Source organism: Athene noctua, chromosome 5, assembly GCF_965140245.1.
Source record: "Athene noctua chromosome 5, bAthNoc1.hap1.1, whole genome shotgun sequence".
NCBI lineage: Eukaryota > Metazoa > Chordata > Aves > Strigiformes > Strigidae > Athene > Athene noctua.
The window spans coordinates 29,421,713-29,445,237 of NC_134041.1; the positions used below are offsets into that span (position 1 = coordinate 29,421,713).

Consider the following 23,525-nt stretch of genomic DNA (forward strand, 5'->3'; position numbering starts at 1 on the left):
ATAACTATGCAAAGTTTTTCTAAAGATTGGCATTCTTAAATCCTTCTCAAGTCAATTCACATCACATTGTACCTGCCTTAGGCTGTGCAACACTGCAAGGTATTTTGAAATGTCTTGCGCTCTCGTTCTTATGAGCAAGGTTCACAGGACTAACACTTAATAAAACACTGCAGTCATGTGAGGCAACTGGCTTAAAGATTCAGCAAAAGAAAGGAAACACTAAGGAATCTGGGGAATCTATAGTCCAGAACTGAATGTTTAGATACTGCAGAAGACCATATGCTACCCAAAAATTATTTCATTTTCCAGCTCTAACACAATTACTATAACAATAATATGATTACAGAAAATGTATATTTTCTACTGTTCAGCTCTAATATATTTTACATTTTAAACTGCTCTTTGATATCTAAGTTTGCTCTTCCAGTTGAGCACATCAACAAAGATACTTCCCTTCCCATCAGTTGCAAGCTATAGAAACTTTTGCTTAAACTCATCAGTGAACTGAAGCAGAAAACCGTTTGTTATCTACTTATAGCCCACACAGAGTAGCTGGGGATTTCTAGATCTCAACTGGCAAAAGAGGAAGCAGCTTTCCCAAGAAATTCAATTCAGGCATTGCAACTTCTTGGAAAAAACACTGCAGCAAAGACCATCGACTGAATTACAGGCCCCAGCAGCAGCATCCACGAGGGGGATTTTTTCCAGGGGAGAAACATAATGAAATAGCTCCAGTTATGCCTGGCACTCCAGAATTCAAGACTATAAAACATGGAAACTTGACCCAAGGAAAAGTCTTTTCACAGGAGGAGAGGCAAGCATTGGAATAGGCTGCATAGAGAGGCTGGAGAATTTCTGGTTTGGAAAGTTTTACAGATCTGATTGGACAAAGCCCTAAGTAACCTGGTCTGAACTCAGCACTGGCCCTCCTCTGAGCAGGAGGCTGGACTTCAAGGTCACAACACACACCATGAATATATGGAGTGTTTTTAGCAGGCTTTTTCCTGTCAGAAAAGGATGAAGAAAAGTAAATAGCAGGTTGTTATCTTGACCTCTAGAAGGCCAGCTACCATTCCTACAACATCCTGTCATTTGTCAAGAGAACTGATAAGGATATCTAGGACCTGCAAGTGATTCTAGAGAAAGTTGTTCAAACAACACACATAAATAGTCCCTGGCTTTGCCTTCTCCCCTCTCAGCTTACTAAACTCCATGCTTTAAACCTTCAGGGCATACTGCCAAAGATGTGGACCTTCCTTCACAATGTTAACTAGAATAGGTCAGTATAATACGTACTGTGGTGCCAAACTTTGTTGCCAGCAACCCACATGGATGAAACCTGTGGTGATTCCAAACACTGTTATGGCAAATATGGCATGAATACAACTGAAGGAACATCTACTCTTCAAAGAGTGAAGACATCTTTAACATTTTTACTAGTGTCAAGATGTTGGTATGAAGTCCCTGAGGCACAAATTGCTGGAAGCAGAGGGAGAACATTCTGGAGAATATTCTCACAGCCTTTTCAATTAAGCAAGGAGAACGTCAAACCAGACCCTGCAGGGCATTCTGCTACTATTATTCTCTACAACCAAACAGCAGGCACACTTACAATTCAGTGACATCCATTAGTCTCAACAAAACTGTTTCACACGGAATCACAGCTCCCAAAATATGCATTAGCAACAATGTGGAAAGACCACCAATATTATACATGTTTGTGGTCCTAAAACGGATACAGTGAGGGCATCAGCTTGCCAAAGCTGCTTCCTGAGATGCATGTGATTCCAGACCAAGACATAAGCTTCAGCACAACCAGTCTTGTGAACTGGGGTGGAGAATCCCTTACAAGTGGGACAGAGTTCAATAGTATGTTTCTTGAGAAAGAGGATGGTCCTGCAACTTCGGATCTTTGTAACTTGCATCTTCACTGTCACACTTCAGGACTTTTGTTTTGAACTTAGTTTTAAAAACAAAACTACAACTGACAGTGTCTTTATAACAAAGTCTTTGTATACATACTTTGCAAAGCCAATGAAGTCTTCATGGTTAGTGTTGATGTAAGAAACCTGGATATCAATCAGCAGCAGCACCTATTAGTAGAGACAAGAGTGCAAAAAAAGGGTGGGTAAGGTAGGGGAGAGAGATTGAGGAAAAGCCAGGAGAAAGGAACAAAACTTGAGTTTTCTGCATTATTGAATATTCCTTTTGTAATTGTTCAATCCAAAAGCAACAATATTTTCTAAATCCCACCAATTCTGTTCATATGCTTTTTTAATAAGCTAGACTACAGAAAAGCAATTCAATTCCCTCTATTTTTTCTCCTGACAGATTTTTTTTTTTTTTTTACAGTATCTTGGCCCTTGTTCACTTCATTAAGATCATCATACATGGCCAGAGAGTGTTTAATAATATATAACATAGATTCTAGCTCTACGTTTTGCAAGTCAAGCAAAATTCTGTCTATTTGTAGCATTCCATTCAAGCTAGCAAGGAACCTAAATCTTAAACCTTAAATCAGGGTACCTACATTTTCTTTAGGTACTACACAAAGAAGTGATAGGTAAGCTAGCCCTGTCACAGAAAATGTACAGTCCAGGTAGTAGAACAGCCATTCTGGTCCACGCATCTGAATTCAGAGATAGGCTAGTCAATGAAATAACAGAATGAATGTTTTCTGTACTTATCACTTGCCAGGCCTTCAATAGCCCAGAGACACAGTTTGTTTCAAACTCGATAATCAAACTTGGCAAAGAACTTGCTAAGATATTAGAGAAAGGTCACTCCCACCCTTTAACAGCTTCTTGAACATGCATGGGTCTGCACTTCCCCCTGCCCTTGACAGACTTCCATGCTCCCTGCTGACAAATGGAAGAAACGTATTGCTACCAAAGGGTAGCATTTAATCTCCTCAAAGTATACAGAGTTATTTTTGTACAGCTCCTCAAATACAGCATCACTTCCCAATTCTTTACAGTTTCTAGAATATATTAAGTGCCTCAGAGCAAAAGTTAGTGAGAATTTGGGTCTAGCTCTTACCTCTGAAATTATCCTCATTAATGTTTTGATTTAACAACAATAACTGCTAACAGCACAAATAATGAATTCAATATGTGACAATAACCTATTTGACCAATTCCTGGCATTTACAGAAAGCTGGTATTTTGTATTTTGTTCTGAAAATTATTTTTTTTTTAATATTTTTAAGGCTACATCCACAGCACAGATTAAAGGAAAAGAAGCAGGACATGCTGCACAGTTCCTTAGCTCTCCGAGGGACAAGACTGGAGAGCCAGGAATCCAGAACAATTTAAGAGCTCTGCCTAGCCCTTCTTTCCCAAATATTTTTGTTGTCACACTCTGCACTCTCCAGACAATAATTCCTGCTTCCATGTCCAGTGGATTTTCTCACATGTAATTTAAGCATTGAAGTTTCCTGGATTTGGAGTACTTATCTGGGTGATGCATGTTCTAAAGAAGTTTCTCTGAATTATTTTTTTTTTTTAAACTTTGAGGAAAGCAACAGTCATAAAATATCTACATCCATGAACCTGGAAGGGCACTGGTTAAAACACATGTTAAATTTGAGTTTAAAACACCACAGCCTAAAATTATCAACTTGATAGCAATCCCTGCCTTTTAGAATAGCCATAGGAAGAATCTTTTTCTTGCTGATTTTAGAATCCAAAGGAGAAATTATTTTATTAGTTTTCAGATTTGAGATGCTGCTTTTCAAAGCATGCAGTAGCCCTCAGGGGGTAAGTTCCAGAGGTTCTTCACTATGCACCTCAGCATTCCTGTCAACATGGCCCAGGACAGACAGGGCCAATGTTGCTCAGCTCAAGCCTGCGTGCTGAGGCTACCGTTCAGCAACACAGAACTTCAGCAGTCACGCTTGTCAGAGCTCACACATCCACTATGTGGCTTGTCAGTTGCACAAGTGTCCCAGTACAACTGCTCATGGGCCTCACTGTAATTAGAACATGGGATTGGTGTGTTAAGAAAACACCTGGGAACAGAGTAGAAAAACGGCTGAGTATTTCTGTGTGTTTGTGCAATCATGAATCGATTTCCCACAAATAGCTGTTATAGCACAACACACTGTTGCACAGGAACAAGCTAATACTACTTTAAGCCACCAACCCTAATCTCAAAAAGCCATATTTTCTAGTTTCCTCTGTCAGAGCTCAATGGTAGACGAGCAATTGCTCTCCCCTTCTAAAAGTGTGCAGCCTGCTGAAAAAAAATTTGTAAAAAAATCTTTTTTTGTCTTCCTATACTTTATAGATAAGAACTTCCCTCCTCTGCACATCTCCCCAAACTGTTGAATTTCCTATTTATTCTTACCTGATCCTTGGTCTTCTCTTCTCTTTCACGAATGTAGCCGGCAACAATTCTTTCTGTTTCCTCACACAACCTTGGATATGTTGCCAACTGAAAAGGAAAATTAATAAAAGTTTACACCTACAGGGTGGCTTCAGTATAACACAGAGAAGCCTCCAGCTTTTCTCTTTGGATGCAAGCAATTATTATAAATGCTTAGGCTAAAAGTTAACTACACTATAAAGCAAGCCTTACTTGCTATTAATAATAATTTTCCAGAGCAGCTGGAAAGACCTAGCTCTTGGATTGTTTCTGTGCTTTGCTCCATGGAACACTGAGGAAAAGACACTTTGGACATGTGAACCACAGCTTATCGGCCTTGGGGTGAGGTTTCTCCACACTTCTCTCTTCTCTTGCACCTAATTCCAGACTGGCACTTTAATTTTCAAGTTTCTTGTTCTTTGAAGGCTCCACCTTGTGGCAACATCCTTAAAGCTCAATAACAATACTTTAAAATGTGAACAGCAAAACACAACAGTGAATTTGCCCAACCACACTGAGAAAAGAATCTGCGCAATTAATTCATGCGACATATTGTGCAAACTTTGACAGAAGTAGAAAAAAACCTGGAAACACTGCTCAAAATACTGCAGTGAATCTGCTCCTCTATGATCTTTGACAAAAGACTGTCATCTTTTCCTGTATTGAGAAATAGTTCCTTTACCTGCTCATTGGTACAATAAAAATTGCATTATTCAGAAGAATGCAAAGGACATGATGGGCTATTTCTCAACAATTTCAGCATATCTGTGCTCATAGTCCAGAACAACTCCTGTACTTGCTACTATTAGGGTGCCCTACACCAAGAGGGTAAAGCAGATGAACAGAAGGTGATGCCAGTTAGCTAAGAAGTCTACAAGAGTCAATGGAATCTTCTAGAACATCACAGAGTAATGGGAGAAAAGATAATTGAAAATCAGCAACCATTAGTTGTCAGTGCTCTAGCAAGTGAGTCACAGTATTGATAGATGACAACTTTCCTATGAAGGGAAGGAGCATGAAGAAAAAGAAGGTTCGTATTAATGTATGTGACATGCTTCCTTAGCCACAGCTGGAGGGTTGGAAGTTTGAGGTTTCATCCTAACAGTATACACCAACACAAGTACACTCTTCAGGAAAACCATTCACAAATACTCATAGTAATGTTGTGTTTAGCTTTGATTAACTTATCTCTTAATTCATTACACTTGCAGGATCTTGAGTTAAAAGTTTAACCAATGCACTCAACTTTCACACCAGGAAGTTTAATGCTCAGCAGTTCTTTCCACTTAAATGTTCAACATTTCTGTGCAGCAAGCTCATTCATCAACATTAATGCAAGACTGTTCAAACACAAGTGAGACAAAATCTTCCTAGCTTTCTACTTCTAATTTCTTGACAGATGGAGATCAGACATTTTGGGGTTGTGTATGAAAAAAGCCCAGATAAAGTTTTAGACCCTTTACATCACACAGAAGTGTGGTCCTACCCAGTAAAGTTTCAATATAGAAAGAGCATTTTTCTCTCCTTGATAGATGTCTTTGAACACATTTGAGGCCTTTGCTTTAGAAAAGTTTCACTGTTTCTTCCTCTTATTAGCACTGGAAAATAAAACTTTAACACACAAAGGTTTTTTGCTGATTTACACATCCACAGAATTGCTGCTTACATTCCATCTCTGGTATGAATGAAAATGTGATTTTAAAGAGGAAACTGGGGGCAACTCTCAACAAAACTCTAATCATGAGGGGTGTGTGTATATATATTCAAAACACAGGAATTAAAAAAAAAACATTTTTAGCATTACACTGTTTTGAGTTTTGCAGAAATTTTAATTGCTTTATAGCCTTACTCTGTACATCAAGTGACTAGATCAGAAATCTCTTATAATACCATAAAACGTAAGACAAGCTTTGTATTATCATTATACTTATGTTACCAGATCTATTTGCAAGTTACCTTTTTAGTGCATTTCTTGACAGTGTTGATTAACTCTTGCATCACCAGATCCACACTTTTTAAGCAAGGTCCTTTCAGCTTAACTATCTGTTTTTTAACAATGGCTTCAAATGCCATATCTGGAGTAAACAAACCTGTTCTGTGGAGATAAAAATATGTAAGACAGTAATATAAACATCATGCAAGGAAGATTTTTTTTTTACTGAACTGCTCATATCTTCATTTTCAGAGACTTAGAGCTGAGTAATAACAATCCCTAACACAGCCTTTCACAGAACTGTATTTGCTCCTTTTCCTTTAAAAACAAAGTGCCACTGTGAGTAAGAATAAAGTAGAAACATGTCCTACTACTTGTTACTTGAAGATGACTGAGTAGTATAGAATACTGATATAGTGAAGTGAAGCCTCTTCAGAAGTGCAGCAAACCTTATGTAAGGGATAAATGGCATGCTCCAACCTCAGCCCTTTATCTTGGCCTAAAATACCTGTTTCCCCACACCTTCGGAAAGATTGGGGTAGTCTATTTCATGTTACTTCCTCTGACAAGATATATTATTCAAATAAAGTAGAAATGCACTACAGATGATTTGCATAACATTCTCAATTCATTATTTGCTGATGCAAAGTACTGTATTGCTTCAAGGTTTCAGGGTTGAGAGCTCACCAAGTCACCTTGGTAACATTACTGTTCAAGTAATATGAAGAACATTCGCCAAAATACTAAGAACAACAAAGCTTGTAAGCAACACTTTCAAAAGTGGGTAGGAAGGAAAAACCCATAAAAGAACCACCCAAGTCTTTCTATTGTCAAAAGAACATTTACATGGGTAATGCATCTGGTGAAGTATCCCTCTGAAATGGACAGATCACTCCAAAAATGAGATAATTAGGTCATTCCAAACCAAATACCTCCCTCTTCGCAAACCTAATAATACACTGCAGATGTACCCACAAAATGAAACCTCAGCCAATTCACTTGTAAACCAGTCACTTCAAGAAACAGTTGAGAATAAAGGGGAGTAAGATTATGCAAGGAGTATGCTGCAACACAAGCTGAAAAGTTTTTTTTCCCCCATATCAAGACACAAGTTATCCCTCTAAAACTTATGATGTTTCAGGAGTACAGGCACAGTGGAACTGCAGTCACTACAGAGAAAATCAATGACTTTTTTTTCTAGTAAAATAATTTTCAAGGATTTTCAGGTAAATTAAACCTGTTCAGGCAAACCAGCTGTTTGACCCAAAATAGCTACCTGAAAAACAGAAGCGTGAAGGAGTGGAAGAAAAAAGTCAGCTGCTGGGAGCAGTGCGTTAGTAATATAGTTTACCACTCAATAGCCAGCGTGTCCACAGGTTAAAGAGATCACACCCTCTATAATGTGACTGGGCTTGAAAACACAGGAGCACTTGCCTGATACCATGTATGTTCTTGATTGCATAACTTATTTCTCTCCGCAGTTCCTTCTCATTGAATTCCATCTAGAGGAACAAAAGCATATGAGACCATATTAGGGGAAGTTTTTTAATAAACAGAAAATATTACCTGTCCCAATATAACTGGAAGACAGGCAAGTTCAACTGGCAAAATAGTAATTTCTAATTTTGTTAAACAAAACATAAGAATTTTAAAACATTTTAACACTAAGGCTACAGGCAGCAGTAAGGACTGTTGAAAGTTATGCACCCTTCTGTTCCAGATATACCAACCACTGGAAGGATTTTGCAGAACATCCCAAAATAGACATGAGTTGAAAGAGTAAGCCAGAACCAACATTAGTAAGATGCAACTTTTTTTTAAGCTTTATTTCCTAGAGCAGTGCAACTTCTGTGATTATGTTCTGTTTATACTCCCCTTCCCATCCTAGTGTTTTTCAATCAAATTTAAGAGAGGCGTGATCTTAGTTGTGAAGCTTTTCTTTCAGTGTCTTGAAAGCCAGCTAGCTGGAAGAGAACTTAGTGTTATCGCAAGCAAATGGGTCATTACCAAAGCCCAACTATTATCTGTTCTGTTAGACTGCTAGTTGCCCTACCACATTTAACCTTGGAACCAGCCACAGGCCTGTCTGGTTCTTACCCAACTGAAAGTTAGGGGATATCAAGGCAGTTGAACATAAAACAGGCAGAAAGGAAGCTTAGAAAAAGCATAAAAGAAAGGGGACTAGAGATACAGTAGGGTTCATGATGAAGAGAAGCAGAAGCCACTGCAGTGAAAGAAAAAAAAAAATAATTGAAGAATATATTTTATAAATTCATAGGAAGCCAGGTTTCACTAGTTCACACCCCACTGAACCTCCACTTATTTTGTTACCCAAAGGATGGGCAAGAAGAGATGTATCAAGAGGAGAAACATTATTTCAAAACACCATATTTGATTCTGTTCCACCTTGTACTATGAAAATGTAGGACTGAAAGCTGGATTTGATTTAATGCTGTGAAAACAGGAAGTAGAAAACACAGAAAATGGCTATTTTTCATGTCTAATTTTAATGGGTACAAGCTACTTGAACTTGTCGTTGTTTCCCTGCCTCATCTAACCAGAAGGAAGATGTCATTTGTGATAAAATAATTTAGAAGTATGGAAAACAGTAACAACTAAGATTATAATTATATTCTAATTACAAGATTTCAGATTTCTTTGCATGTCTCATTATCTGAAACTAGAAATGAAGCCCAATGTCTCAATTATCACTTCATGCAATTTCTTACACAGTTAAGAGCATGTTCTTGCAGTCAAACTTTATCTTGGCTTTACTATGATCAATATGAACATAAGAATACATAAATAAAACACAAAACACATCATCAAGATGGATAAATACCTTCACTAGTTCAAAAGGAAAACGTTCATGGAAAATACGATTGATTTTGGCACCTCCTGAAAGTTCTAGCGTATCAACCTGATCACCTGATCCTTCAATTCTTTTTTCAAAGTCCACCGAAAACTGTTGTACCATCCTAAATTTCAAAGAGGGGAGGAAAAAAAGAAACAAACAACCATTTAAGCATGTCAACTATCAAGTTGTACTTCAGTACTATGTGACTACTAGTGCCCTATTAAAACATGTTTAGGAATTGACAAAAGTATCTATAACGATTCATTCAGCCAAGTTGCCAATCCATAAAATCTGCACCTACACGCACACCCCCCTACACCCCTTCTGTCTCACAGGACATAGCTCAGTATATTATTTTCTTTCTTCATAAATGTGGTTTGAGGTTTTTTTAATACTGTTTATGAAACTGTAGATTAAAGTCAGCTACAAATACAGCAGGGTACCAGGCTACATTCAGGTTTTATCAAAGATCATAAAATTTTAAATGTTACCATTATTACATTTTTTGGTTTTTTGAGAAGAAAAAATGATAGCAATCTTTTTAGTAGGATAAGCAAATAAAAGTCCTAATGTTTCTGATACTTACTGTATTTGAGTAGAAAAACACACCCATATTTAGATGCTGTTACAGAAACTGCAGAGCTCAACAGGACAGACCACCACAAGCTAAAAATCTCCAATTTTACAGCAGAAGGTACCATTTGTGGAGAGCTTACTTCTCCACAATGACCCTTTGATTTTTCAAATAAAAAAAAGATACAGTCTAATAGCATGATGTGAATTAAGTCATTAAGCTGATCCAGTGCTGGAAACTTTGGAAGAGACTGCTAAGGAACTTTTCCATGCCAAAAAGCTATCCCAAGAAGTAGTAATAAAATGTTGGTGTGGCAGCTCCCAGTACCACAAGCTCCAGCTTACTTGACTGTGCCTAGATTTCTGCAGCAGGAGCATTTAGATGAACACACATGAGAACTCCTCCATTTATGGAAGATTAAGGAATAGCTCAACTGTATTTTATTAAATAATTAAGGAAGTATAGACATCTAGTCATAAAATTTGAAGTGACAGATTCTGTCAAGAAGTAAAATTTTGTATCAACTGCAGATAAACCTCAGATACCTGTATGGCCAGGTTAACAGAATTATAGGAGGAGTTCTAAGTGTAGGACCCTGGACTCAGTTTTTGAAGAGGACTGTAAAAACTTGAGATCATCTTATGGGGTGAGGCTGTTCTCAAGAATAAGAGGAAAGGGTTCTAGTTACATTACTTTCCACACCCAAAAGAAGGAAAAGTGAAAGTAAGTTAATTTCTCCCATAGCTTACTTATAACAGAGGAATTTGAAAAAATTATGCAGAGAAGTATCAAGCAGGATGACTTAGGCTGAAATGAAATGGAATTATTTTTCCTTTAGAATACGTTACAATAGCAGAAAAGCATGAGATACCAGCAACACCTAACAACTCACAACACAATGTAAGTTTCTAGCAGTTAAGTCACCAAATATACAGGAGTAAATTAAAAAACCTGCATTGCACTGTTATGGAAGAGTCAGAGGTGATGTCCCTCTGGTTTTGCAATCAAAACATCTGAAGTAAAGTCGTGAGGGATGTCTACTCTTTCGGATACAGCTGTTATAAAAACAAGGAGTAAATAAGCTGGCTCACGAAAGCCTCTCTAATTCAGGTGACCACATTTCCTTCTGAATTCCAGACTTTTAATCAGAGAATGAATCATGTCCAGAACTTCTGCATTTTCATAATCCAGTGCTATTAGCACCTATCCCACAGAACTGAGATGGCTGAAAACTTTTGAAATCAATTGGAACAGAAATATAACAATCATACAAAAGAGCTAGATCCATTTTACATCTCTTTCTTCCTTTAGATGATTTCTCTTCTAAGAGGCAAATTTTAATCGCATATGAATACAGAAGTGATTCTAGAGGGCTACAATTAGAAAAAGAGAGAAAATGCTGCCATTTCACCTTTCAGGTGAAAAGGTACATAATGCTGAGTATTACACATCCCTGAAAACAGACCAAGTAAGGCAGCTGCATGAAGCAAAGCAGTGGGTGCTAACTGGGCTTCAATCCATAATGTCAGCATTGCCCTTTTTCCTTAGTGCTAAACCCACAACAAAGGGCTCCAATTCCACTTCCACTTGATTCACAGTCAGATGAAGTCATCTCTGTTCCATCACATTACAATAGTGTTATCAAAGTCTTGTCAGACAGACTTATTTTGTGGATGAGACCCAAATTGGACAGTGACTCAGCAGTGAAAAAGTTTTCTAGTTTGGAATTTATGATAACAGTATAGCTCCAAAAATCACTGCAATTCTTCTGGCAAACAACAGGATTCAATCCATGACTTCTTGAGCCCAAAAGGGTCAACATCTGCCAGGTCAGTTTTAACAAAAGCACAGGTGGCACATCACATCACCTATTTTGCTGCTAGTTGTCAGAAGTGTGCCCAGCAAGAATAAGGTTTTCACCCACCTTGATACACTATCACTTGAACTTAAGAATGGCTGTACTACAGCAGAACAAAACCATATCATGACAGCCACCAACAATAAGTGCCTAGGAGAACAAAGCAAGGACAGCATAATATTTCTCCAGAATACATTCTTGGCCTCAATAAATTGTTGTTTATGGGCTCCACACAACAGAAATTTGTCCTTGTACTTACTAACCTTAAATGTCTTCCTCATCCTCAAGATTTTGCCTAGTTGCTTTCTGAAAGCACACAAATTTTTAGTATCAGCTCCTGCAGCAAAGAGCTCTGTGGTTTAGGTGCACATGATGGACTACCATCTATGATTAATTTTGATCTTGCCATCTTCAAGTTCTTTTGGATAGACAAGTTTTTGTATTGGAAAAAAGAAGCATTGCCTATTCTCCTTTCAGACTCCTCATCTTACAGACTTCTAACACAATCTCCTCCCCTTGCTTGTGGTCATCTTTTTGGCAGGCTGAAGAACCTGTCTATAGAATCAGAAGCAGTTTCTTACCTTTGATCATCTATGTTGCCCATCCTTGTATCTTTTCCTATTATGCATACTCACTTTTCTAGGATTACTAAAATTCATTTAGGGAAAACTCTGCTGAAGTTGTAAAGTAAATAAAGTGTTCTGGAACATCAAACACAGAATTCCTTGGAGTTTAATCCTTAACTGTATCATAATCTTTAAATTTATACCCATTAGAAATAAAAAAAAAAAAAAGACAAACCTATTCAAAGTGAAAAGGCAGACAAAAGTCTAGACACTCACTGCAACAGGGCTTTTGTTTTTCTGGTTGGATCTTCTGGTCTGAAGTTTTTGTATACTTCTACTTCATGTTCTATAGAAAGCAGCTGGCTCTGGAGTTTGCTTCTGAATGCTGGCAGGGTATCCCGAATATGATTGGTAAGTTGCTAAAAAGAAAATAAAGTCCTTTTATACTGTTAATAAAGATGAAAGCAGGAACACAAACCATTTCCTTTTGACTGCCAAGTGTATCAGCCATGACCTGTGCTAGTTTACCAGTGCAGGTCCTTTTGATCTTTGAAGCAATGGAGACTGTTAAGAACAATACAATATTCCTTTTGCATACATATTATACAAAGGCTTAAAAAGTTCCTTCACCCTCTCACAAAGAGCCCTGTTACTACATACTTGTTTAGTTACACACAAAAAAAGTTATACACATTACATATGTAATTTGAAATGACCTCTCATCACTGAGCACTGATGTTACCACTTCCATTTTGCTGGTTTTCCTAAGGGTATTTCCCAATTCCCTATACACTTGTTCAGCATGACAACTCCTTTACTTTACAGCCACAAGGCAATGTGGCGCAAGGAAGAGATTCTGAGCATCCACAGCCCATTGAGAACAGAGATGGAGGGAAGTGTAGACATACATAATACCTACTTAGTACTCTGCCACCATTGGAAAAAGTCACTTCCATGTGATTTCAGCTTCCTTGTACAAAGCAGACTAAAGGAAAGAGTTTGCCCTCATATTAATGATTGTAGAAAATTACCTTTTTTAAACAATTGGTTTTAGCTGAAAAAGGTTCTAGCACTCAAGACTATCAGTCTTCATTTGTGAAAATATACCTAAAAGTACTGGAAAATAAATTGAAGAAGAGTAGAAAGACTTACCAGATCGGTATTTAACTTACATCACTTCTGCATATGTATGTTGTAACGTGTTTGGACAGCACTATCAATGTCTTACCTTTACCATAAATTTCTCATGCATTGTACCCATTCCTTGATTAAAACCAAAGCAGACTTCTTGCCCTGTGCTGCAAACCATCTTTCTAACCCCAGTCAGACAAGCTGTAAGTTAAGAATGTCATATACCAAAATATGTAAACTCAACATAAAAGTTGTTCAGAAGACCCGACAGACACAAAATCCAAAGCTGGAGTTTCCCTGGAGCACCACCTTGTGGATGCAGAGAAACAGAAATACTACCTGAAATCACAAACACTAATAGGTCCCTAATATCTTAGGGATAAAACTTAAATAGATCTTCCCGTATATAATATTCTACTCACAGTAATGGCAGCAGAAGACTAACAGTTCATACTCCAATAGCTAAATTTACAAAACAGCTCACAAAAAAAAATAACAGTACCTAAAACACTGCAAGTCAGGATAGATAAGACAGTCCAAAGGTATATGCAGCTCATGCTTCCGTGTCAGAACCAAGACATATGTATTAAACTTTTAAAATCTAAAGAGAGGCAGAACATCCTAAACACAGACAAAATTGCAGGATACAAGCGAGTTCTTGCATCCTGCTGAAGACTACATTTCCAAGGCACAAATAAATGGCATTAGCATTCTTTAGTGAATCCAGAGCATGCCATAGCCTGGCTGTGAAGTTACAGATGCAAAGTCACTGTAGCAAGAAATTAAGCAGGTCAGCCACTTAGTTTCCTACCTTAATCAATAACTTTTCTGTTTCCAGCTGCTGTCCGAAATGGACAAAGCCAGGCTGACCCGGCCTTTGTCTATTCCAGACCAAAGTCTGCAATTTGACAGTGAACTTGTAATAACACTATCAAGTTTGACCTGTAGGAATGCCAAGAATACTGGTCAGCTGATAAACGAAGTTAAAAAAAAACAAAACAAAACAAACAAAAAACCATAGCATCACCAGTAATTTTAGAGAGGCAGGCATGACTTCACTTTGTCCTCTTCAAACTTGCTGAAATGCATCATCATTAGGGTCACATGCTATTCACGCTAAGGGATAGCACTTTGAAAAGAGTAATACCCACAGACACAAAATGGTGAAGAGAATTACATAACCCTCCAAGTAGGCAGTGTCTTCATTAGGACAGTAAGGTATGGGTTTCTCCTCCAGGTAACTGGGAAATAGACCTCTATTTCCTGCTGAAGGAAGCTGTGATCTCACAGGGTTTGGCATGGACTCATAGAAACAAACCGAAGTTTTGCGCAAAAATAAAGGTAGTGTGAACAAAGTGTTCCAATTATTTTGTCATTTATGTCATAAGTATACAGTATACTGTTTCTGTTAAAAGATTCAAAGTAGTGCACATTTTGAAGTTCACGGGCATACAGTGAACCCTAAGGACACATGATTTCTAAAAATGCCTCCTTCCACCCCTCCACCCCCCCATCCTCCCCAATTTCTAGATTTGAATTCTAGAAATCCTATTAAACTACAAGAAATGTGATAATTAAGGAATAGGATGGTATATTTCCAAGGAAGGGAGAGAAGTCTTAATTTTTATGTTTAGATTCAGTATTCAAGAGAACAGGGGAGTGCAGAACTGTCAGTAGAAGTCAGAAACTGCATCTCACGGGTTTTGTATGTTACACATAACATACAGCTTTGTTTATTACACTGTAAAAATTTTTAAAAGGTTAAAAGCAGGAAAGAGTAAGTGAGGTTTAATGACCAACATTCATTTTAACAAAGATTTTATATTGGTCCTATCTTTATAAAAGTTGCCTTCACCACAAAAGCTTCAGATTTTACCTGGTTTAGAACTTTTTGGAGATATGGTGTTCCCATACGATCTGCCATGTGCCTATATGCTGGATGGGAAAGAAAGAACTTCCTTTCTGCTAGAAGAGCTGCCTTTATGTCCTTCTTCCCATCAATGTCTTTCTGGCTTCTGTTTACAACACCAATATAACCTAAAACATCACAAAACCAATGGGTAAGTCAGTGCAGCTATTGCCTGAACTACTGAATTCATATTAAATAGAACTAGACTGCCTCAGTTCAAACAAAACTTTCCAATTTAGGCATTTCAGATCATGTTTACAAGTACTATAATGACCTTAACAGTATCTAAATTGCTCACCCTGTTTATGCATAACAGATATACTTTCTTTTAAATCACTGATTCAAATACAGAAATATCTGAAACTTCGGTGTACCACAAAGAAACCACTTCAAAAATCAACAAAAAAAACCTCAAACCAAAATCACCACACACAGATAGATCTACATATACAAATGACACATTAGCAAAATACAGAAGAAATTTCTTCTCGTTTACAGGGCCAACATGCTCCATGGAGGAGATGGTGGTCTCATCAATTCATTGTAACTAGAATCAAAATTCTTGGTATTGTTAACAGTATGAGCAACTGTGACAGTAGGTGCCAGAACAATCCTATAGAAGATTTCTGGAAGGGGTCTAAACTTGGTTTACAGTGAGATTACCAAAGCTGTGGTGCTTGTTTCTGTCATACGTAAAAGATTCTTTTGTTACAAGCGACAGCAACCTGGCACAGAAGAGAAAATTGGCTAACAACTTCTGCTGAGATTTCTTGCTTCCTCTGGAATATAAAGTGTATTTTCCAGGTCCAGAAAGAAAATATTTTACTTGCAGGGTGTTTTTAGCACTGCTGCATTTTATGTTTGCTGAATAGATAATGATAAAAGCTAGGAACTCATCAAGTCCAGTGTAACCTTTGATTCACCTCCAGGACTCCCAATCACCACCCTTATTCCAAACCACCATCTGGATTGCAAAGAATATAGGCAACTGAACATTCTCACCTCTACGAAGAGGGAGTAGTTTGTTTTCTAGAATTTCTCTTGCATCTGTTCCTTCATCCATCAGATCCAATTTTGTGATCACACCAATAGTCCTAAGACCTGACCGGGGAGGAGGCAGGAGGAAAAAGATAGTGAAGAATCATCTATATTTAGGAAGAACAATTACATCTTAGAATTTTATAACAGTTATGTGATATTCTCAAAGCCTGCATTATACAATACCGGCTACAACTTCAAGTTATGGTATGTCTGAAAAGAAGGGATCATTACTGCCAGTGGTGAAATGTGTTCCTCAAATCTCTGTAACAAAGCCCAGCATTCCTGTGATATGACTGTATAAAGTTTATGATGCAAGTATCCAGAAATCCTATCAGCACCACAGTCCATTTTGCTAGGTACTGCAAAAATTTCTAGATAGGCGCTGCCCCACTTGCTTATAAGGGACAGTGACAAAATTTTTAAAATACACTTACAGCATCATTTCCTGAATGATACTGAGCTAACAGTTATTGTGATGTTGAAGCCTATATAAGAATGTATGCGTACACACCTATATTATAAATTATATTTCACACAAGAGTTGGACTATTACCACAAAAATGGTTATGTTCAATCATACTTACCTTGAGGGTCCACTTCCTTAGCTAACTTCAGTGCATCTGAGTTGGCCAGATCAGTGTTAGCTGGAGTCACAGCCAGTATTAGACAGTTTTCTCGAGAAATGAACTGCATTATCATGTCTCTGATCTGTTGCTCGATATCTGGAGGCTGATCCCCTACTGGCACTTTAGTGATTCCCGGCAAATCAATAAGAGTCAGGCTTAATACTATATGGAAAACACAGGATCATAGAACTCGTCAGCACACCAGACAGGTCTAAAGCGGTCTACACATCTTACGGCTACAAACAAATTGTAGTCACATAAACCCCTCCCATAATTACCTTTATAGGTATATAATTATTGTCAGTGGTTCAAACAAAATGCCTGACAATCTGAAAAGTATACTTGTTACCCTGTTGGTCTTTCATCTCTGAATTTATTAGTACTAGTTAATATTTTAAACATTACAAATAGAAGAACAATACTTATACTGAATAGCCTTGAAGGCTCTTAAACAAATTGACATGGCTTTCTGAACTTTTTCCACCAACAGGAGCACAGGCAACATACTATTCCCATTGCATCTTTCACATCAACCCAAAACAGGCTTTTTTTTTTTTTTTTAAATACAGTGCTCTGACCGTGTTTTCAACACTGTCTCCAATTTAAGAAAGCCAATAGCTAGCGTAATTTACATAGAAAAATTGTTGTTAAGGGGTTTTGGGGTATGTTGTTTTGAGGTTTTTTTACTCCAATTTCTTAAGAAAAAGCATGAAACGTGAAAAAGTTTATCCATTAAGAAAACCTGTTTTGCCCAGCATGATTTCCTCAGTACAGGTCACTGCCAACTAGAGGCACCCTAGCTTGTTCAGCTAGTACTGGGGTAACACAGTATCTTTTAGACAAATGAGGAAAACTTAATTCTTTGAAAGGAAATGCCAGAAGCATATTTGGGGTCTGACTAATACAGACAACAGTTGATGAACTAAAAGACTGATCCTAATAAAACAAAGTAAGAGCATTAGGTAGGAAATTTTCACTTTCTCCTGGAGTCAGCATGTTCAACAAACAAGCTTGGAGGGCAATCAGTTCAGCTCCTCTCCAGTTGGCTATGCCACATCTGCATAGCAGAGAAGGGCTTAGTGGCCTATGTTTAGAGCCAAGAGTGCTCATGGTACATCAAAGGGAGGTTCAGCATCTCTTTAATTACCTCTCCTTTTATTTTAATCTTTGCCCTTTGATTTGCAATGAAGACATCAGATGAGGTGGTTAGAAAAATAAAGTGCTTCAACCAAACATACCGCTTTTCTCCTGTATTCAAGACAGATTCAATGCAAAACATTTTCTCTAGATTGCCTTCATTAAATTGGGCAGATGGCAACCACAGGAACTAACTTTGATCTATACTGGGGGTCTACAACAGGAAATAGCTTCAAACACCACTGTTTGAACACTGTTGCCTAAATATATTTTTAGTGACAGTGAACAATAAACATCCAATAAGGCAGGGAGACATAATGACTTTCTAGATCACTGATCAGGGAATCCATCTGGAGCGCAGGAAAAAGAAAATTTTGCCACTAAGTCTTCTATCTCCTATTATTTGTCTTTATCAGTGAGCTACTATCTAATGCTATATGTACCAGGGGGAAAGATTGGTTTCATCTTGATTCAGATTGAGAATATTTTTAAATCATGAGAACATTAAATGGGACAGAGAGTCTGTGTTCCACCCAGGTCTACTGGCAACAGCTCTCCACCGTAGAGTGGTTTCATAACACAGGGAAGTTGAGAATTCTTCCAGATACATATCCAATTTTGGTTCAACTCAGTCTCAGAAGATCTTTCATCCCAGAAGACTTCTGACTGAGCAGTGAGAACACATACAAAAGGAGACAACTAGACAAACAGAGCTACATAATATGTTACATGAAAGAAATATAAAGTGAAATGGTTTTACCTACCATGTGGAGAATATATTCTTAAATTAATAGGAATTGAAGAAATGCCTTTATTCACTCCTGTTATTCTATCTGTTTCTACTTCAATTTCCTGACGAACTTCATCAAAATCAGTAAATTTCCTCCCTTTGCAGTGTAGAAATTCAGCATACTCTGAAAAATATCAGTAGCAACTCTATTTCACAGACTTATAGACTTGGACACACACTTTCAAGCCCCTAGTAGTCTTCAGATGTGTATGCACAAAAGCATGTCATCATGGATATCAGCAGAGCATTATGTATGAGCACATGCTACAGATATGATCGCACATACAAAAACCAGCCTAGAACAAGAAAGGATTAGTTAAAAAGTCAAGTTGACTGGATATGATTTATTGCTTTTATCTTTAGCATGTCATCTTCTGGAACAACCTGAAAGATTCAAATAGATTTATTTACATTAATAGAATAAGGAACAGATTTTGAATCAGATTCTCAGTTTTCATCTGATTACACTTGCCTGTAATACATCACTAAATTGAAGAAAAGCAATTCAAATTCTGTATCATGAAAGATTATTAGTAACAGCCCATGATTTTAACAAAAGAGTTCTGCACATTTTTACAAGTCCATAAGAAAAATAGAATCACTTAAAAACACTGTAATGTTTTTAAACACAACTCCTCTTTTCCTAAAATCATCTTGTAGTCTAAATCCAAACCATGCTTAAGAAGTTTGTAAAAGCTTTTATAGATACAGCTGTGATTTTGCTACAGTGGAAGAACACAATTAATTCTCAAGTCTTCAATATCATACAGCTTGCCCCCTTACCTCAGAAGGGCATCAACCAGGAATCAGGGATAGATACAGTCTAACTTGCTAGACTGTAGACCTAGAAATAGATCCCCCATTTCTACTCTTGAATCCAAATATTAATACTAATTATTGTAACCTTCCGAATTTCCTGTCTTAGAGGTGAATAACTAAAAAGACATCTCAGGATTTTAAAGCTTTTTTTTTTTCCTTCAAAACAGAACACAAAAGTTTCTCTTACATAACAAGGCTGTAATCAGAAATAGTGACACAAACGGTAATCACAGATACGAGCTCACATCCTGTCCCCACAGGGTCTAAGAAGTAGGACTGGAGAAAGGCTGAACAAAGTTGCATATGTGCCAGTTCATTTCATCCTGCAATCAAAGCCTGATCTCAAAGTTCCATTTTGATGTTTCTTCCCCAGAAAACGTTTCTTGGTTAAAAGCCCTCAAACACCAGGGCAAAGAGCTTGATTGACACTCAGAACAGCAGCTCAGAAGACCTGATCCGAGAATACAGATTAATAGAACACCTTATGGATCACTACTGAAGTCTGTTTCCCAAAAGTCACTTTATTACTATTGTCAACAGAGCTGTTGAAAAAAAAAACAAAAACCCCACCCTGTTAAGACAAAAAAAAAAAATACACCTCTTACTTTAAAAAGAAGAGAGCACCTAACAGAAACCTTAATCTCACTTTTGACAATTTAAGAATTCCAGAATATCTTATATTCCTTTTTATCTCTAGCAGTAAAATGACAATGAACTGGGGGCTTGTATATTTCGTTGTCAACTATTTATTAAAAAGAACAAGGAATATTCAAATATTTCAAAGTGAAAGATAATATAGCGCACAAAATAAAATATGTCACTTGCTCTAGCACATTTGAGAATTCACATTTGTAAAATTTGTCATCTCTAAGTTGGAAAATAGCTATATACTCAATAAAAGAGCCAACAAGTGTTTCTTATTTTGTCCCAGTTCTTCGTGCACTGGTCCTGGCATAAAATAAAACTTATTCTTCTTAGTTACTTCTTATTTTTTCAGTGGTTCATCAGATTTTCTCAGAAAGATATTTAAAAATTCAGTAATTAATACTTGGAGCCTAGCTGTAATCTGTTGACTGACCAGTTGATAATCAAGAAAGCTTTTATCTTTGTTTCACTTAACACTCAGTAACAGAAAGAGTCCCTATCTGAAATGGCTTCAAGGTAGTTCAAATGAAAATGTCTGCTACTTTTTAGTCGTGTTAATATTTATCAATAGCTCTTTCCTCCCACACCTGTGGTAGTTCTAGTTCTGAAGGGACAGACTTCACAACAGTTCATAACCTGTGGTGCCACGCACAGCCTAAATGAACAAGCAGCACTTTGTTTTGCTCCTTTTAGCCCTTAGCCTGTCCTTGGCAATCAATACATTCTAACTCAGTTAAAACTGGAAGCAGATATAAAACTAATGAAACAATATCTTCTCCTTGTCTTCTCAAAACTAATAATGCAAGCCATGCTATGGGTTATTTGATGATTATATATCATCAATAGACTATGGGCTTTTTGATTAGTTAATGGTATCACCAGATAGAATTAACTGTAAATGTTCTTCTCCACACTTTCATCAGCGAAATTAAATCTCTCTGTCACTTAAGAGCATTGGCCCAAAGTGAAAACAATTACAGGAAAATTCTTCATAGAGAAAGTCAGTAAGTCTCTGCTTCCTTGCTCTTCCGAAATATTTTTCTAGCCCAATGGAGGTAATCTGAAATAGTACAGACAGATCTAGGCAAGTGATAAAATCTCCACAGAACAGAAGAAGTTTCTGTATATCTAGCCATGAGCCACAGCTGAATGAAGGGGAAAAAAAGAAAAAAGGTTATTTTGTCTGGAGGGAATTGGACAGCTCATACCCACAATGGTAAATCATAGGTTTACTCCTAATTTTGCAATCCAGCAATTAAGCACAGTTGAGTTCTAATATAAGTCACTTATCACAATGGCATTAAAACTGTGTGATTTAGCACTGATCTATTTGGAATTTGGGGACTGCTGCTATTTTAAAGATATTGAGTCTTTCCCCACTCCACTTTTTTTTTTTTTTTTTTTTTTAAATCCAAACAGCAGTAGCCATGTGATTACAAGAGTTTTGGGGTGAAAAGTTATTCAACATCTTGCTTTTATTTATATTTTAAAACAAGAGAGCTACAAATACTTGGAATTGCAACATTATGGGTAGTAAATTAAACCCATGTGAATCCCACAAGAATCTGCAAACTTTAAAACTATTCATTTCCTGGTATTGCCTTTCACATAGTGTTTAAAGGACTGCAGGCAGATATTTAGGATCTTTGAGAGTTTTGCCACATGGGAAATATAAGAACATGATAAAGCAATCCAATACACCTCAGTTTACAAGGATTTTGGTTAACACTGCAATAAGTGGTAGCGAATTTGGGAGAAGAAAGGCATAACCAAACTTTTTATTAATGGGCAAAACTACATGTGTTAATTTCAGAAAAGTTACCCTTCATATTATTTATGCTATCATAGATATTGGTGGGTTTTCCCAATATTAAACCATCCAAAAAACACAAGCCATCAGCCAAGACTCCAGTGTGCTGAACAGCAAGAAGTGCTAAACAAAAGTATGATATATGGCACATATAATTAAAATAAACACAAATTTGCAGATCGCAAATTAAAAAGAAATCAGATCTTTAAATCTTTAATACAGGTTTTTAAAGTGTTGGTTTAAAGTTGTATTTTTTTGTAATCATTTTGCCAAAAATTGTTGGCTGTTCTTTGGTAAAAGTTACCTCTACTTTTGCTGTGCTTCAATTCAGTTCCTGATTAGTTGCTAGTAATATCTTAAGCTCACTTTATTTACCTTATTTATGCTTGTTATTCTTCTAGCACACTCCCAGTTGTCATTACTCTGTCACTCTCAGTTAGAATTAATACCACTCCCACAGTAAGTCATCAACTTACAAGTGATATTCTGCTTCTGGTAGTCCCAGAGAGACCAACAGAAACTACAAATGGCAAGTCTCAGAAATCAGAAGGGAAATTAAAAGATCCTCCATGTATTATTATTTTGTTCAACTGCCAGGTTTTGAAGATTAGGATCATTGATGCATCTTCCTCATAACTTACACTGACAAAATTGAACCAGGGAAAAATGAAGAGTAACATTACATAGAGGGAGGAACAGAAAACCACATCTATACTATATGAGAGCACAAGGATTCAACTAAAAGCTCAGCTCTTTCTAGTCAAAAACTTCACCATTTACCGAAGAGAAAATATTGTTCATATGAGATATGCTTGACAAAAAAAAAAATTTAGAAAATTTTAAAAACCCCACTGTGTAGCCTTTGCCAGATTTGGGAACAAATCTTTTCAGGTGATGAGAGGATGGAAAGCTGTGCCACTGCTTACTGGAATTACACACTATTTTTTTCTTTGGGTGGTTCATACAGCTCTCTAAAGGCCCAGGGAGAAAAGGTGAAAATCTTCTCCCTCTTTGGAAGAAGCTTAATAAAGTCAATACCAGCTTTTTTTCATGCAATCTACCATTACTGTAGTCCCTGAAATCCTTTAGTCGCTGACTAGCAACCCTGGACAGGGACAACAAGCAAAAATGAAGTGCCCAATTATCCAGCAAGAACTGTTAAGACACATTTGCTAAGACATACGTTCACATCTAAGCAGTTGGTAGAGGTCTCTACCTCCTGTGCTAGAAGGCATCTACTATGGCAACCTCTTAAATACTACTTCACTGAATGCAGTGTATCTTCAGAGACTGCTTTAGAGAAATCAGTTATACACCCATCCAAACTAGAGTTAAGCCACTAGCGCTCAGCCTTCTCTACAAAGGGAAACACTACACCAAAAGCTAAGATAAACTCTATTCCTCTTTTCTTTACTCACGTGTTCCCATTCTCTTCTGTACAGAGACAATAAAATAATAGAAACT

At 37.2% G+C, this 23,525-nt stretch overlaps 1 protein-coding gene across 12 annotated transcripts in view; it reads right to left on the reverse strand.

Moving 5' to 3' along the window:
• The window catches only part of DNM3 (dynamin 3), a 183,812-nt gene that overhangs the window by 134,175 nt on the left and 26,112 nt on the right, over nucleotides 1-23,525 (reverse strand). For all 12 annotated transcript variants that reach the window (XR_012633697.1, XR_012633699.1, XR_012633698.1 and 9 more), the window contains exons 3-12: nucleotides 18,762-18,911; nucleotides 16,819-17,022; nucleotides 16,196-16,294; nucleotides 15,161-15,321; nucleotides 12,430-12,572; nucleotides 9,141-9,276; nucleotides 7,733-7,800; nucleotides 6,322-6,460; nucleotides 4,348-4,434; nucleotides 2,023-2,093 (exon numbers count right to left, since the gene is read on the reverse strand). Coding sequence is in view for 9 of the 12 variants with exons in the window: in XM_074906854.1 (XP_074762955.1) it covers nucleotides 2,023-2,093; nucleotides 4,348-4,434; nucleotides 6,322-6,460; nucleotides 7,733-7,800; nucleotides 9,141-9,276; nucleotides 12,430-12,572; nucleotides 15,161-15,321; nucleotides 16,196-16,294; nucleotides 16,819-17,022; nucleotides 18,762-18,911 (1,258 nt within the window). In the remaining 3 variants the exon portion in view is untranslated. The remainder of the gene's footprint in view (nucleotides 1-2,022; nucleotides 2,094-4,347; nucleotides 4,435-6,321; nucleotides 6,461-7,732; nucleotides 7,801-9,140; nucleotides 9,277-12,429; nucleotides 12,573-15,160; nucleotides 15,322-16,195; nucleotides 16,295-16,818; nucleotides 17,023-18,761; nucleotides 18,912-23,525) is intronic.